Consider the following 16,043-nt stretch of genomic DNA (forward strand, 5'->3'; position numbering starts at 1 on the left):
TTTTTCGGGAAAATTTTTTGGGGATATTTTTTTAGAGATATTTTTTGGGGATATTTTTCGGGAAAATTTTTTGGGGATATTTTTTGGGGAAATTTTTTGGGGAAATTTTTTGGGGAAATTTTTTTGGGGATATTTTTTGGGGATATTTTTTGGGGATATTTTTTGGGGAAAATTTCTTCGGGGAAATTTTTTGGGGAAATTTTTTGGGGAAATTTTTTGGGGAAATTTTTTTGGGGATATTTTTTCGGGAAAATTTTTGGGGAAATTTTTTGGGAAATTTTTGGGGATATTTTTTGGGGAAATTTTTCGGGAAAATTTTTCGGGGAATTTTTTGGGGAAAATTTTTTTGGGGAAATTTTTTGGGGAAATTTTTTTGGGGATATTTTCGGGGAAATTTTTCGGGGAAATTTTTTTGGGGAAATTTTTTTGGGGAAATTTTTTGGAGAAATATTTCGGGAAAATTTTCGGGGAAATTTTTCGGGGAAATTTTTCGGGGAAAATTTTCGGGGAAATTTTTTGGGGATATTTTTGGGAGAAATTTTTTGGGGATATTTTTCGGGGAAATTCTTCGCGGAAATTTTTTGGGGATTTTTTTTTGGGAAAATTTCTTGGGGAATTTTTTCGGGGATATTTTTCGGGGAAATTTTTGGGGGAATTTTTTTTGAGATCGGGTAAATTTGGTTCAAAATAAATTTCGGTGTTTTCAAAAAAAATTTTTGCTTTTAAATAAATTTTCCTGTTTTTTTTAATCGGGAATATTTTTTTTAAATCGGGGAAATTTATTTAAAAGCAAATAATTTTTTTTGAAAACAGGGAAATTTATTTGAAATCGGGGTAATTGCAACCTCTGTGAAAAGAGGTGAAAAAAAAATTTGTTTTATATTTAAGTAAGCGAGCAAAAAAATTGGGCATTTTCAAAATTGTGAATTTTTTTTAATTGGCAAATTTGGAATTTTTTGATTCGTGAAAATCTGTGATGGGCAAAACTTTTCCAAAAATTAATTGCACCATTCGACAGCAAAAAAAATCACTGATAACGATAGTAAAAAGAAATTTTAATTTTTTTGCATTTTTAAGGGGGTCGGTGCTGACTATACGTATAGTTCAAGGGCGAACAACCTTTTTAACCCACGGGTCAATTTAAATTTTGAAATTTTTTGGCGGGCCGCACGTAATTTTATATATACTAGCTGACCCGGCAAACGTTAAGCTAAGGTTAAACTAGTTAAAAATATTTATGTATATATTGATTGTTTCTTTTCTGAACAGTAAATCCAATAATAAAAAACAATTGTTTTTTGAAGATGTTTAATAACGACGTTTCGGTACTAGATACATTCCATCATTAGGTTTATTCTGTCAAAGACAATGTTTTTTAAAAACTATTGACTAATATTAATTAATGATGGTTATTACAGATTATTTAGAAAAATTATAAAGGAATGGATTATGTACCAGTGTAAAGAGTAAAGAAAAGTAACTAAAAAGGTTTTATATAAAATTGAGGAGCAAAAATTATTTACCTGTAATAATTTATATATCATATGCCTATCAGTAGGAATCGAAAGCTTCTTGAATCATGCAAATCGGTCGATCCGTGTCTCGAAAGTGGAAAATTGGTATTCGTCCTAATGAAAAACCGGATGAAAATTAGTATTCGTCCTGATTACATACATACATATTACTTACATCCAAACGCACATACACAAACATCCATTTTTTTAAGACACAAATGTTTAGAAACCTTTGAAACGTGAAGATAAGCAAAAAACATAATTCCGATTTTATGCGATACTATAACTTACCCCGCGAGAAGTTAAAACTGAAAATAAAATTTGTACTGATTATTAAAATTTTTGTAAAAATTCTGATAATTTGATGTGCAAATGTCCTTTGATCATTTTTGAATGGCACTTTTTTTGGATCACCAAAAACGCTCACTCTACCATCGCAAAAATTTAGTCATTCTTTATTTCGTTGCACAATTAAAATGTGTTTCGAATTTTTTAATCGGATAAAGAAAGGGGCTCTCTAAAAAATTGAATAGCTATTTTTTCATCATATGGCCCCCTATTCCGGAATGGGTAAACCTGTTTTTACCAAAAACTAATCAGCACATCTTTCCGGCAATTGAATCATTCAATCGGTTGATTGTCTCAAAAGCATCGACAAAAATGTAACCGCAAATACACATGCATAAATCTATTTTTCCTAAGGTATGCCAAAATGTTCGGAAGGTTTTACGTAAATAACTATAAACAATTGCGTTTACGTTTCGTTTTAGTATTAATATAAACTTACCCGTTATATTATGTTAATTCCCGAAATAAAATAAGAAACCCAGAATTTTTTTTTTTTTTTTTTTTGCATACTTTTATTGTCAATCAAAATAGAAATCATTTTTTAAGACAATGAGATGTTGGTGTTAATGCATAATAGAGATTATCTCCTATGAGATATCTCTCTTTTATTTTTTTATTTGACACATTTATTTAAGGTCGTATGGCCATTTTTTTACCCAGAAAATAAAATAAAACTATAAAGCGTTTTGTATGTAAGATTCACCTTAACAAAGTTGCAAAAAATGAACAGAGCTTCAATATTTCTCCAAAGGGCCAGGTGGCAAACAGGTGTTTCATTCTAAGGGTATTTTACAAAATTATTAAATTTTAACTAATGCTAAAACACAATCAACGAAAAAAATACTTTTATTATGGATTTTCAAAGATTACCGTTTATCTCCCGATAGCAAAGTCATAAGAATCAGGTTATAGTTGGTTATACATCTCTCTCTCCTTTCAAATATCGTTGTTAAACAATGCTTAACTTTACTGGTTTTGACACATCGGTGGTGGACCTTTTAACCCCGAACCTTTATATATTACTGTATCTATTCTTAGATAAATTCTAGGCAATTATAACTGGGAATATGTTATTCGACAAAATGACCCTTTGATCAATACCAGATTTAAGTTCTGAATTTAAATAACATAAATAAAAAATAATATAACCTAGAAAAGTTTTATAAATACAAATTATATAGTATATAATTATACAAATGAGATCTTTCAGAGCACCGTGTTTGAGAAAAATATGCCAAAAAGTGCATTTTCATATTAACATTTTGAAAAAGTTTATATTTTGAGTTTCTAGTAACACTTGCTATCCGTTTAATAACGTTTTTGTGTAATAACGTTTAATGACATCCTATTAAACGTAATTGAACATCATCTGTCAAAAACGTTTGACATTTGACGTATTAGCCATCGTCTATTGCTTTATTTAAATTACGCTTCTACAAAAGTTTTCAAATTAAAAATGTAAAGTTTCTACGCGATTTTGAAATAATATCTCACCTTTCCGACAACCTACTGATTAGCACGAATTTATCAAGACTAAGACTGGCCAAATCGGTTTAGACGTTTTCGAGTTTTAGCGGATCATTTTATCGAGAGCTTCATTTTTATATATAAGATATGTCTTAATAAAAAAAGTTTTTGAAAAAAATATGTGCAAAATCGAAAAGAATGTGTTTATTTGTTTCACATTTAATTAAATAATTGCAGCAGCTCAAAATATAATCTGAAATATTCATATTTATACAATTAAAGCAAATTAGAACATGAGCAAAAAATTAAATAAAAAGTCCAAAAAGTTTGTCATTTATCTATTTTATAGCCATGAAATTATCATAGACATTTTCTATACCCTTAGATTAATTTCTTATACATATTTATTTATAAAATAAACTAACTATATACAAGTGATTATATCTAAAGAATCTTTATATACTGTTATGCGACTAACAATATATGGTTGAAATAATATATGCTTACGATTTAAAAACACTTGTAAACATTCCATGTGGTCATGTCTTTCATTCTTGTCATTCTTTTATACGATTAATACAAATAGTACATTTTTTAAATATAATTTTTAGGTGGATCACATTTCACGTATGTAAACATTTTTTGAATATATAGTTTATTTACAATGATTTAAATTATTTTTTAAATATAATCATTATTTTGCTATTTTATTTTAATATTTACAATAATTGGTACACAGTTAATTCACTTTTTTACTATAAAACTGATTACAGAAGATTTGTATATATGAGCATGTCAAATATAAACAAGTATAAAATATGAAGAAATTGCCAAAAAGGTGTAATGATTAAACACAGTATATTAAGCAATAGAAATGAATATATGAAAAAATATAAAAGCCAAATGACTATTATTATAAACATATTAGAAATTGATGATTCAATTTATTTTCAACTCGCAATGTAAAATTTATATTAAGAATATTGTTTAAGCCGTTATTTTTGCTAATGATCAAATAAAATCCACTCTTCCGTTTAGTCAATCGACTTCAGCATTCAAAACTTTTTATTGGCTACTTATTGCATATGACTTTCTTATTCTATCAAATGTTTATATATAGTTCAGATAGTATTCTTTACATAATACTTAATTCCATCAAACTATTTTTCCAAATCCATCAAAATTTTACAATTAATAATACTCCTGTGCTTTTGTACACACAAATATATACTCATGAAAATAAATCATTGTGCTTCTAACATGAAAATTATGAGAGAAGACAATATTGTTCATTTCCCACTTGAAGTATTGTTGCTCCCAAATGATTTACGAGATACAGATTGTACAAAATTGCAACAAAACAATTATATTTGTGCAATGCAAGTGTGAAAATTTATTTTTCTCTCAGAACAGAAATGGTGTATTGCATTTGCTTCGATTTCATATAGAAATTATCTTCCACACATTGCATTCGAAACAAAAATACAATTCAATGATAAATAATCACTGTAATTCGTGTTTATTTTAACTGAAACTATTTCACTAGCACTTTTCTGAATTGTTTCGCACCTTTTTCGATTTTACTCATCTCCAATTGGTACTGGTGGAGCTGCCGAAATGCGAACAGAGCAACGCCAGTGCACAGTGCAGGGATAAAGACAGCGACAATGCGAGCGTCGGCGAAGCGGCACTCTTATTGCCATGCTGCATCGCTGCAGGATGTTCTCCTAAAACATAGTCATATATTAATTACGTTCATTCATCTGAAAGGAGCTTTATTTTACTCTAACCATAACTTTTTTTGTGCAAGACTGATATTTAACTACTCTATATAATGAATGTCAACATCTAACCAAAAGTGTGTTCGTTGCTAAATAAATTGAAGTTTATTTGTAAAAAATAATGATTTAATGAAAGATTAGATTGCTTGAGGACAGTTGGGGTACGCTCATGGCCTTAAATTGGGTAAGAGCGCTGGCCATACATGTCCTTGCGGTGTGAAATAATGTGGCCGGAAAGAATCTGATTTGGCATAATATGTGCGCCTTATTGAACCCATTTCTCACCATTGAGTTGCTGCAAATTAGATTGCACAAATGTCTGTGACATGTGAACATAACGAGCATTTGATACTTTAACAGCCGTTCCATTCTCTTCAAAGAAGTATGGTTTGAAAATGACATGACGTTAACATGCATTTACACCTCTTTCGAAACAATGGAAACTTAAATTTAATTAATTAGCCCTTCTATACGTCTTCTATACAAATCATAGAAGTAAAATCTGAATGGCATTAAAACAAATATTCCTTGCATACTGATATTATAATTTATTTTTCTAAATTATAAAGTAAAGTAACATCAATTACAAGAAGCATTCGCTTTAATTATTTTACGAAATTTGAGAATTTGTTACGTGATAAATTGAAAGATAAAATATTTAATTACTGAGCACAAAAATGAATTACTGAACAATAATACTAAATTATGATGATAATTATTACATAGAGTATAAGAAAATATTTGTCAGAATAAATTGATGAAAGTAATATTGTATAAATAATTTTTTCAAACAGACTAATTTCATTTTTCTCTAACAGCGTTGAAAATTGAATTTGTAGTCTTGAGTATGTATAGACATTGTTCCTGCGAATATTACAAGAAGTTATATATATATATATATATATATATATATATATATATATATATATATATACAGGGCCGGTCCTGCCTTGCATGCAATGCAAGCAAAAAATGCGGGCGCATGCCTTAGGGGGCGCCAAAACGAGTTTTGAAAATTAAATTTATAATATATTATTTATATTTTTATTATTTATATAAAATTTAGAATACTTTATAAATTATAATAAACAATCTAACTTAAGAAGGGACACACGGAGACACAATTAAAAAGCATATTTATTTTGCAATGTGATCAGTAGAAACAACTAATCAATTAATAACTCTGCAAAATAGTAAATAACAGCTCTGTTTATTGATTAATCCACTTATTCTATTTGTGCTTTATTCCAAGGTAACGTGGAATTAAAAAAGAAATTATCTAGTGTTCAATCCCATAAGCGCAAACCTGCAAAAGATTAAATTTTGACGCATTATTGACGAAAAATTGCAGGCTGATTTAAGCTCGAATCACACGGAGCTTGTTTTGCTGCTTTATGGCTCTGCTTGCCAGGTACCTGGCTGTAGAGGGTTCAAAATGACGTCATAGCGATCTCGGTTACTTGCCAGCATGCTGGATTTCAACATTAGAACGTGCGCTATTTTTCGTGCTGGATTTGCCCGCACGGACCAATCGGGAAGCAGTAGTTTGTCACATGGATCATCACGTGACGGCACTGCTGTCAAACTTGAAAAAAGAGTGCGACATATTTTGGAAATAGTTATGAAATCAATGTCGATTGATCGGTCTCGGGCAAAAACATATAGTTTTTTCAAATTTTATTTCATTTAGATAATTTAAAATAATATAAACGTAAATGATATTCAAAAACATTTTCTATTTCATTCAAGTATAAACATTTTTTTTTTTTTTTTTATATATAGAAACATTTTGATTTTAATTTATTTTAATTATTTCATTTATTGGAGAAATATTATTGAAAAATATATTTCTAAAATTAACAAAAAAAATTTTTAAATCATTTAATATTTAAAATTAAAATATATATTTATAAATTTTACTAAAACAATAATTAAATTTTTACAATATAATTTATTATTTGTATTCATAATAATAAAAATGATTTTATTTATTTTTAATAATAACATTTCAATAATTTTAATTCAGATTTATGAAAATTTAAATAAATTATATAACTTTCCAATTTTTTTAATTATTACATTAATTATCTCTTTACTATATTAATTTTATTGAATTGTTTTTATTAAAATTAATATTATTTCCTATGGTCTATATTAAACAGAAAAGGTAAAATAAAAGTATTGTTCTTAATCATTTGTGTAGAATTTCGAGGTTATATCGCACGGCATCGCTTAAAATCTAGTTTTTGTACAGATGCGTTGTTCATTTTTACCACTTTTAAGGTTATGTCGCACGCAACCGTTTCACTTACTAACCAACGCTCAAAAACAAGTCTCGTGTGATGCGTACGGCTTGAAAAATAGCATGATTTATAGCGCCGTCATCGGCGAAAAAATCGAGCGTGAAATCCAGCGTCAGAAAACAAGCCTCGTGTGATTCGGGCTTTAGTTGAAACAGAACTTGTTGAAAATATGAACAAATTGGGAGCCAGTGCTTAGAAAATAGAAAATAGCATGTTTATTCCGAGAAATCGAATTGTAACTCTTGTTTTTATTGCAAATGTTTTCATTCTGATGAACTAAATTGAATGTTGAAGATATGCGTGCTTAGGGTTATGGAAATGAAACAAAATTTACTGTGGAACGAAAATCTTGAAGCATTTTTAATATTGAGTGGTGTCTATACCCTAAATTTAATAATTTAACTATGCAGAAATAATACATACCAAATATAATTAGTTATTTTTTCAATATAGTTCAATTTGGACAATACTTTTAAAATACATTAAAAATTTAACTTTAAAACAACAAACTGATTCTCTGAATATGACGAGAAAGCAAGAATAAATACAATTCGGCTCTTACGATATCAATAAGGAGAAGTTTACGACGCAATTTTGGATATTGTAAATGATGAAAAATTAAATTAAATTAAATTTTAAAAAATCCAACATGAAATACGAGTGTTATGAGTTCTAGTTTTTTTTAGCTCTCTTAGCATGATTTGCTCAATAGAATAAATTGCACAATAAATAAGTGAAATGTTTTAAAACAAATATTAATATTGCACATACGTTGAAAATAATTGAAAATTTAAAAATATTTGATTGCAATCAACCCGCGAATCGCCTCGATTTTCTAAATAAATTTAAAATCAATGTATTTTATATGCTTTTGGATTATATCTAATTTTTCCGCACTAAATCCAGAATAATTAAAAATTAATTTTCAAAAAATATGTAAATATTTATATAATTTAAATGATAAACTGTTAACACAGGAAGCGCTAAGGACCCCAGGACCAGCCCTGTATATATATATATATATATATATATATATATATATATATGATTTAGTAATTAATTTTGATGTTGAAATATATGAGTGAGTTCTTGAGGGCGATACATCAAACAAAGAAATGCCAAAGATTTATAAAATAATCTTTATTTCCAAACGTTTCGACATTCAATTTAATGTCATCATCAGTGGATATTACGTTGGTTGGTTACATATAGAGAAGTGTACACAGCACTAGAGATTGGCACTAACATTTATAGGCAATAACATTTATAATAACAGATATATGCCTCGGGACTCGCAAAGTACAGAAGTCTTGACAGAAATTACATAATTCTACTTACATTTTTGTTCAATAAAACTATCATTTTTCTGTTTACATCATACAAAAAATGATAAAAAATGCATAGTGTTGACAAGTTAGTTGTATAAATGTTAATGCCAATCTCTAGTGCTGTGTACACTTCTCTATATGTAACCAACCAACGTAATATCCACTGATGATGACATTAAATTGAATGTCGAATCGTTTGGAAATAAAGATTATTTTATAAATCTTTGGCTTTTCTTTGTTTGATGTATCGCCCTCAAGAACTCACTCATATATATATATATATATATATATATATATATATATATATATATATAAAGCGAGAAGTTTTTCTTCAGATGGTGAAATAATATAATAAAATTGTTCTTGGGCATCCATCCAGTAATTAAAAACAGTTTTATTGAACGAAAATGTTTTTATTATGAAAACATACGTTTCAGATCTTGATTTGACCTGTCTTCAGTGCATACAAATAAATTGAAAAAAAACACACAAAAACACACGATTGCACAAAAAAATTATGAAACACAAATTGATAAACGCCGAGTTATAACAAATTTTAAATAATTGTAAAATTAAAATATGAATAAAAATAAATAATATATTTTGTTATAAAAAAACTTATTTCAAACGAAAAATGTTGTACGTTTGAAGTTTGTGTAACAAGTAAAAATATATATTTATGTGTGTATACAAATATAGCATACCGTTAATGACGTGTACATTAACGCTGGCTGGCGCAGCTATTGTCGGTATACAGCTATAGTTTCCTGAATCAGACGCTTGCGCCCTGGAAATAACGAGTCTCGATGTCAAGCCGTCCGTCCATTCAGTGGTAACGCTTACCCGAGCGGTAGTATCAAGATCGTTCGGATGTGGAACAGTTTCTTCTATTATATTAGGACCTAATCAAGCAGAAAATTCAATAAATCAAATAAATTATATGCTAACTTAAAATACAAGTTTCAATGAATACTATAAATAATCGATGACATTACCTCTGTACCAGTACATTGTTCCTAAATCATGAGGACCTTGGCTTATGACACATGTGAGTGTAACTGCACTGCCCGTTTTAACGTATAAATCCGTTGGACCGAGAATTCTAGCTTTTGCTTCTGAAAATATAATAATCATGTTTATCAATTTTGAACGAAATACTTGATTCGCACGGTTGCAATAAATATCAATTTTTTTTTTTAAACGAGTAAAATACCTTTTTGATATTATGAAAGCTAAAAACCTTAAAATTATTTAAAAAAAAATCAACTCAATATCTATTTTTTTGAAGAAGTTATAGATATATATATATCTCTATACGTATGATCCTCTGAAAGCGTTTTTTTATCGTTCCGCGAGCTATTGTATGCTAGCTGCCTCTTTTTCATTATAATACCTCATGCACATGACCTTTTTAATGAGTCAGCATCTTTGAACACCACGGTGTATTTTGTACATTAAATTAAATGGTGTATTTAGTACATTATATTAAAAACTTTAAATACGTTTTTTTTCAAATTGACTTTTTTCAATGCGGTGCCACAAATTAAAAAAAAAACTACAAGTCGGATCGACTTGCATTTTTTTTTAATTTGTTCACCACTGAAATACCTAGTCCCCCTGAAACCTTCTCGAAAACAACGGCCTTTTTGGACACTTTTTTTTAATAGCTGCCATTTTTTTTCTTCTTGCTTTTTTTTTCATTTTGGTAGGGGGAATGGATTCAAACTTCCTCTTCAACGTAGTTTCGTTTTTTTTTTTGTTTCAGGCGATGCGCAACGGATTTATCTATGGCACCGCAAACGAGATCGATTTTGCGATGCCCACTTTGGCTCCCCCTGGTTAAAATGTGACGGTGACAAAAAAAGAATAAAAAATTTCTTAATATTCTATGATTTTGTAATTTTTGTTTAAAAAAAACCGCATGTCTTTATGATAAATACATTTCGAGAAAAACAAAAACAAATACCTTGCATGTTTTGTAACAAAAAAAAGCACAACCCCCTTAAAACAACATTTTTAATATATTTTGGTACCAATAAACAACAACTATTATCTATGTCTGTATCACAGAGCACGACAGAAAACTTTTTATTTAAATGTCGACTTTTACCCAATTTTTAAAAGCCCATTTTTATCAAGGTACTTGAAATCTCAATGAGAGTGAAACCTAAAAACACGTTTAAAATACACATAAGATTATTTTTCTGCTCGCAGTAACCAATTTATATTTTCCATTTTAATAACTTCAAAGATTCATAGAAACTACGAAAAATGTAGATATAATTTCTAATCAATAAACTTGCATTTTTAACTTTTTTATTATTAATAAAAAATATCCACATTCAGTGGCGTCGGAACCGTGTGGGCTGTGTGGGCTTGAGCCCACCCATGAATTTTGATGAGGGGGCTCAGCCCACCCATCAATTTCAAAAAATTATATGGGCTAATATCTCTAAAAAAAAATGAGACCACTAGCTGTCTATCTAAAAAAAGAGTGCGCGTAAGGATCACACGCGATTGAAGTAAAACTTTTAATATTGTATGAGTAGGCAATTAAGATAAAAATAAAAAAACATCATATTTGAATTTTAAAAATCATCTTTTAATAATCATATAACATCAATAATAATAAGATCTCCTGAGCATCGGCACAGCTGTCCTACTGATATTAAAGTTTGAATATGATGTGAAGCTTTCTTCCTAATTTTGTTACCTATCTTACCGGGAAATTCAAACCATAAATGTAGAAGTTCATCATTATCGCCACGTTCTATGTACACTAATTTTCCCACACAACCATTAGCTAAGCCATCACTTACATCAATATTAGTTGTTATTATGTAAAATTATTCAGAACTAAAATTATTTCATACGGCAAAGCCCCGGTATCAATAACCGATTTTTTTGAAACTGCTGACGAATGTATGATTGTTGATCTGTCGCATGGCAACCTACATAAATATCCGTGGCAGTAGATATTATTTTGTCTTCAACGAGATTCAATATAAATTTATTATATTCCATGGCACATTTATTCTCTAAGAAAAGTCTTATTCCATGAGGACATAATACAGCAACCTCTTCTTTTGTAAAAAAAACGTGATTCAATTAATGCAAGTTCATATAGGGTTTAGCGCTCGACTTACGCATGACATGACGGGAGTGGATACTCGCGACATCAGCGCTTACGGCGTCGTAGTGTTCAACTACACGTTGGCATTTTCGTTGCATTTGTACGGATTTACACCCGTGTCGCGCCTAAAAATTTTTACACCCATATCGCGCCTAAAGAAGTTTTACTTCAAAAAAAAAAAAAAAAACGAGCCCACCCATCAAAAATTTGGTTCCGACGCCACTGTCCACATTCAATATTAAAATATGAAATTATAATGTCAAGTTTTTCTATAAAATACTTTAGATGTGGCTTTATTTATATATATAAAGCCACGTAAATGGCTACTCTTGTGAATAAAGGAAGGGAATTAATATTACTGCATTGACAATTTAAATTAATATATTATAACAAACAAAACATTATCTGATTAGATTAACTGAAGAAAACAAACACAAAATTTGTTTTACTATTTTCAAGGAACAGGGTAAAATATTCTTCTGATTCAGACATTTTTCATTAAATCAACATTTGTACTACGATGTAACTTTAAAATGTTTATGTACGCAAACAACGTTGAGTCAGTACGCATACAACGACAGATCTCTATTCACATATGCGACGACTAATCACAATCGACTCGTATAGGAATGATATCATCGAGAGCAAATGACGAATCATTGGCACTCGACTCTGCCGTAACGCACTTCCGTTGCATTTGTACGGATTTACACCATAGTCGCGCCTAAAAAAGTTTTACTTCAAAATTTGTTGCGCCCCCCCCCCCCCCTTTAATTTTTTCAACAGTTTAATTTAGTATTTACTAAACAGATATTATCAGACTATAAATTAATTTGCAATATTATGTGAAAATATGCATAAAATACAATTATTTTTTGTTTTTTTTTATATCAATTCAAATTTTTTGGTTTATTTTCAAAAATAGTATTCTGGAAAGTGCGTTCCGCACGCCTCTTGTAACGGTTCCGCGCCCCACAAGTTGGAAACCAATGCTATATATAAACAAAGACAAATTATATTATAACGCGCAAATTTAAAACCAGAACATGAATTGCAAATTCCTGGAAGGCTATTAGAAGTGCTGACATCTACAAGACTTGAAATCCGTTATCCCCATTCTTATCGAGGTTGATTTCCTCGTTATGAACAAACCCTCCAAAAGGTGCCTCTGTGAGTATCATCGAAGCTTTAGCATCGTACACGAATTCGAGGCATTCGAAATCGTTCATACATTCGCACTTTCGGCCTAAGCGAAGAGACAAGATAAATCGTAAAATGCTCCTAAATGATTAATTATAACGCATTGCGCCCAGGGTTCGGAAGGTTCTACATAGTTAATTAATGGCATTGTTCAGGCTTTTCAACACTCAACTGGCGGCAAAGCTTTATTGATTCCCGAATTAAAAATATACACCAAGTAATTTGTATAACTAGATATTTCAATGGAAGAGTACTCGTGTTCAATTTATATCTAACACCGATGCATATATATCGCTGAAGTTTTGCATACGCAAATTATATTTAAATGATTGTGTATTTTTGTAACGACTATTGTAAGCGTAAGTATAAAAAATGGTTAAGAGGTTAGGGGTACTTGGAGGTACAAAAAATGAGAACTTTCAGTAGTGTTTTTTGTTATTAAACGATTTTCTTTTACAAAAATTTTAATAAGGCATCATTATACAATGTTTTGACTTGACGTAACAAAAAATTCAGAAAAAATTTTTCCCAAAGTTAAAGTAAAAAACGGTCTTGGCGGTGACCGTCATAACTCCTTAGAGATTCATCTAAAATCAATCAAATAAAAAAATAGTTTTATAAATATATAAATGATCGAAGGTTTTTTTTTTTTCAAATATTAACAAAATGGTAGCATCAGAAATAAAATTTCTAGATTTTTGGGTAAAAAATCAACAGTTAATTGGTCTTAAAAAATTGAAATTTTTGAAATAATAAAACTCTTTCGATCAGGCCCGAGATTATTATGTATTCTAAAAGCTTATAAACTTCAATAAAATTTACTAAGCGGTTTTCGAGTTACAGTGGTCACCGGTTCAAAAAACATAGTTTTGAGAAAATCGCGTTTAAAGTTTTACATTGGATTTACGTACAGAAATTCGAATTATTGAATTACTTAAACCGAGTCATCTATTTCTGGGCCATATAATAGTTTATCAGTTATTGTGGAAGTTTCCAAAATTTCCATTTGCTGTTGCCTACGAAGCATTCTGGCCTCCTGAGTGTTCTCGTTGGCGCGCTGATCTGCCACTTTCAAACGTGCAGCATCCAATTTTTCGGCATACCAATGGGAATTATACCCACAATTAGGTCCTAGGATATCCATAATCAATAATAATGATTATATATACGTATTCAGCAATTTGTTTTAGGCATATTTTTTACACTAGTTGGTTGAAGCTTTTAATTTTTTCTGATTATGGATTCAATCTTGAACTACACATCTTGAAAGTAAATTATCATTTCCGAGATCGTCGTAAATCGGTTTAAAAGCTTTTAAAACATCAGGAGGTGAGGGAGAATAATCTTGAGTATAAGTATCCAGCTCTCCACTTGCGTCAGCGCGCTGGTAAAAGTCCAATAACTCAAAAAGTAATCATCGGATCAACTTGAAATTTTCACAAAACATTTTCAAGATATTACTCTTAATGAAAATGTAAAAAATATAAATCGATTTTTCAAAAATTCCAAGTACCCCTAACCCCTTAAGTAAATTGACATATTCAATTCGAATAAAAAAAAATATTGCAACATGCTATATAGCTTAATGTTTAATGCATTTATAATTTAAAATATAAGTATAAAGAATGTAATGAGCATTATATTGAATAAATTAAAAAAAATACACAATGCGATATTGAATATAGAACTTATTCATTTTACGTACAATTCATGTGCTTGTTCATGCTGTATTTAAGGTTTTCAATAGGGAAACATGACACGGTGGCCTTATTTAAAATTTGGATAGTTTTAGTAACGTATTTTCGATTGCATAACACGAAGAAAGCTATAATCACATTCCCTTCACCCCTATATTTTTCGCATAATCACCCCTTTATTTTTTTTGTTTTTTTTATTATATTTTTAACAGCAATCAGAACCTTACGTCCTATGAGCTGTTGGACTGAAACTTCTCCTAACTTCGTATTTTTAAATGGTAACCAAATGGTTAATCCATCCATATTTGATGATTTTTGTTATTAGAATTAATCTAATAGGGCTGACTTTTTATTGGTGCAGCAATGCCGCGCAAGGGCTATTTTCACTTGGAAACATATTGCTATCTATATTTCCAAGTGAAAATCGTTGTCACTTCTGCCTGACAACATGCTGCTCGATGTGGGTATCGAACCCGCGGCCTCTGAAACAAGTCCCGTCGCTCTTAACCTACGGGCGAGCCCTACTTATTCATGAATGGCCTTTTCAAAAATTTGTATCTTACAATCAGTATGTTCTTAACTTATATGTCATTCTGTCGGCACTATATGATCTTTTTTTTTTTTTTGATTTCAATAATTATTACAACTGCTAATTTATTAACATCAAGTAATATTGATAAATAATAATATAAATTTAAATAAATAAAAGAGCATAAATAAAATTTACATGAAAATAATATCCGTAATATGTTTTAATGTAAAATATAAGCAAATATAATAAAAATAAAATTAATAAATAATATAAATAAAATTTCTGAATAATAAAATAATACTAGAAAAATAATAAAATATAACAAAATAACAATAATAGAAATAGTAAGATAAATAATAATAATAATAATAATAATAATAATAATAATAATAATAATAATAACAATAATAATAATAATAATAATAATAATTTACAAATTTATAAGATCATTTGGAATTTTTCGTTTTAGCCTTGTTGGGCGCGCTTCTGAGTATACTTTGTGTGCCAAGTAATTTGGGTGCTCGTCTATTCTTTTTTTGTATTTGTTTGTGTTTTGTTGAATTTCTTCATTTACTGTCATTATGTTGCTGTCCTGGTGAATCAGCCAGTTTGGAACGTACCTAGGTGCGTTCAGGCACTATATGAATGTAATGGATTTTATAATGAGTCGCATTTTCTCTTAAAAGATATGTAATTATAGTTCTTATTCAATTAAAAGACTATTTCGTTGGCAGTCAACG

General features: G+C 29.4%; 1 protein-coding gene across 1 annotated transcript in view; it reads right to left on the reverse strand.

Annotated features, from left to right (window-relative positions):
* Positions 1-4,913: 4,913 nt before the first annotated feature.
* Positions 4,914-16,043, reverse strand: part of LOC113382689 (zwei Ig domain protein zig-8-like) — a 118,708-nt gene continuing 107,578 nt past the window's right edge. The window contains exons 4-6 of the mRNA XM_026620922.1: positions 9,737-9,856; positions 9,446-9,643; positions 4,914-5,056 (exon numbers count right to left, since the gene is read on the reverse strand). Coding sequence (XP_026476707.1) covers positions 4,914-5,056; positions 9,446-9,643; positions 9,737-9,856 — 461 coding nt within the window. The remainder of the gene's footprint in view (positions 5,057-9,445; positions 9,644-9,736; positions 9,857-16,043) is intronic.

The sequence above is a fragment of the Ctenocephalides felis genome, unplaced genomic scaffold, assembly GCF_003426905.1.
Source record: "Ctenocephalides felis isolate EL2017-DRISC unplaced genomic scaffold, ASM342690v1 CF-g0.4_SCAFFOLD_00845, whole genome shotgun sequence".
NCBI lineage: Eukaryota > Metazoa > Arthropoda > Insecta > Siphonaptera > Pulicidae > Ctenocephalides > Ctenocephalides felis.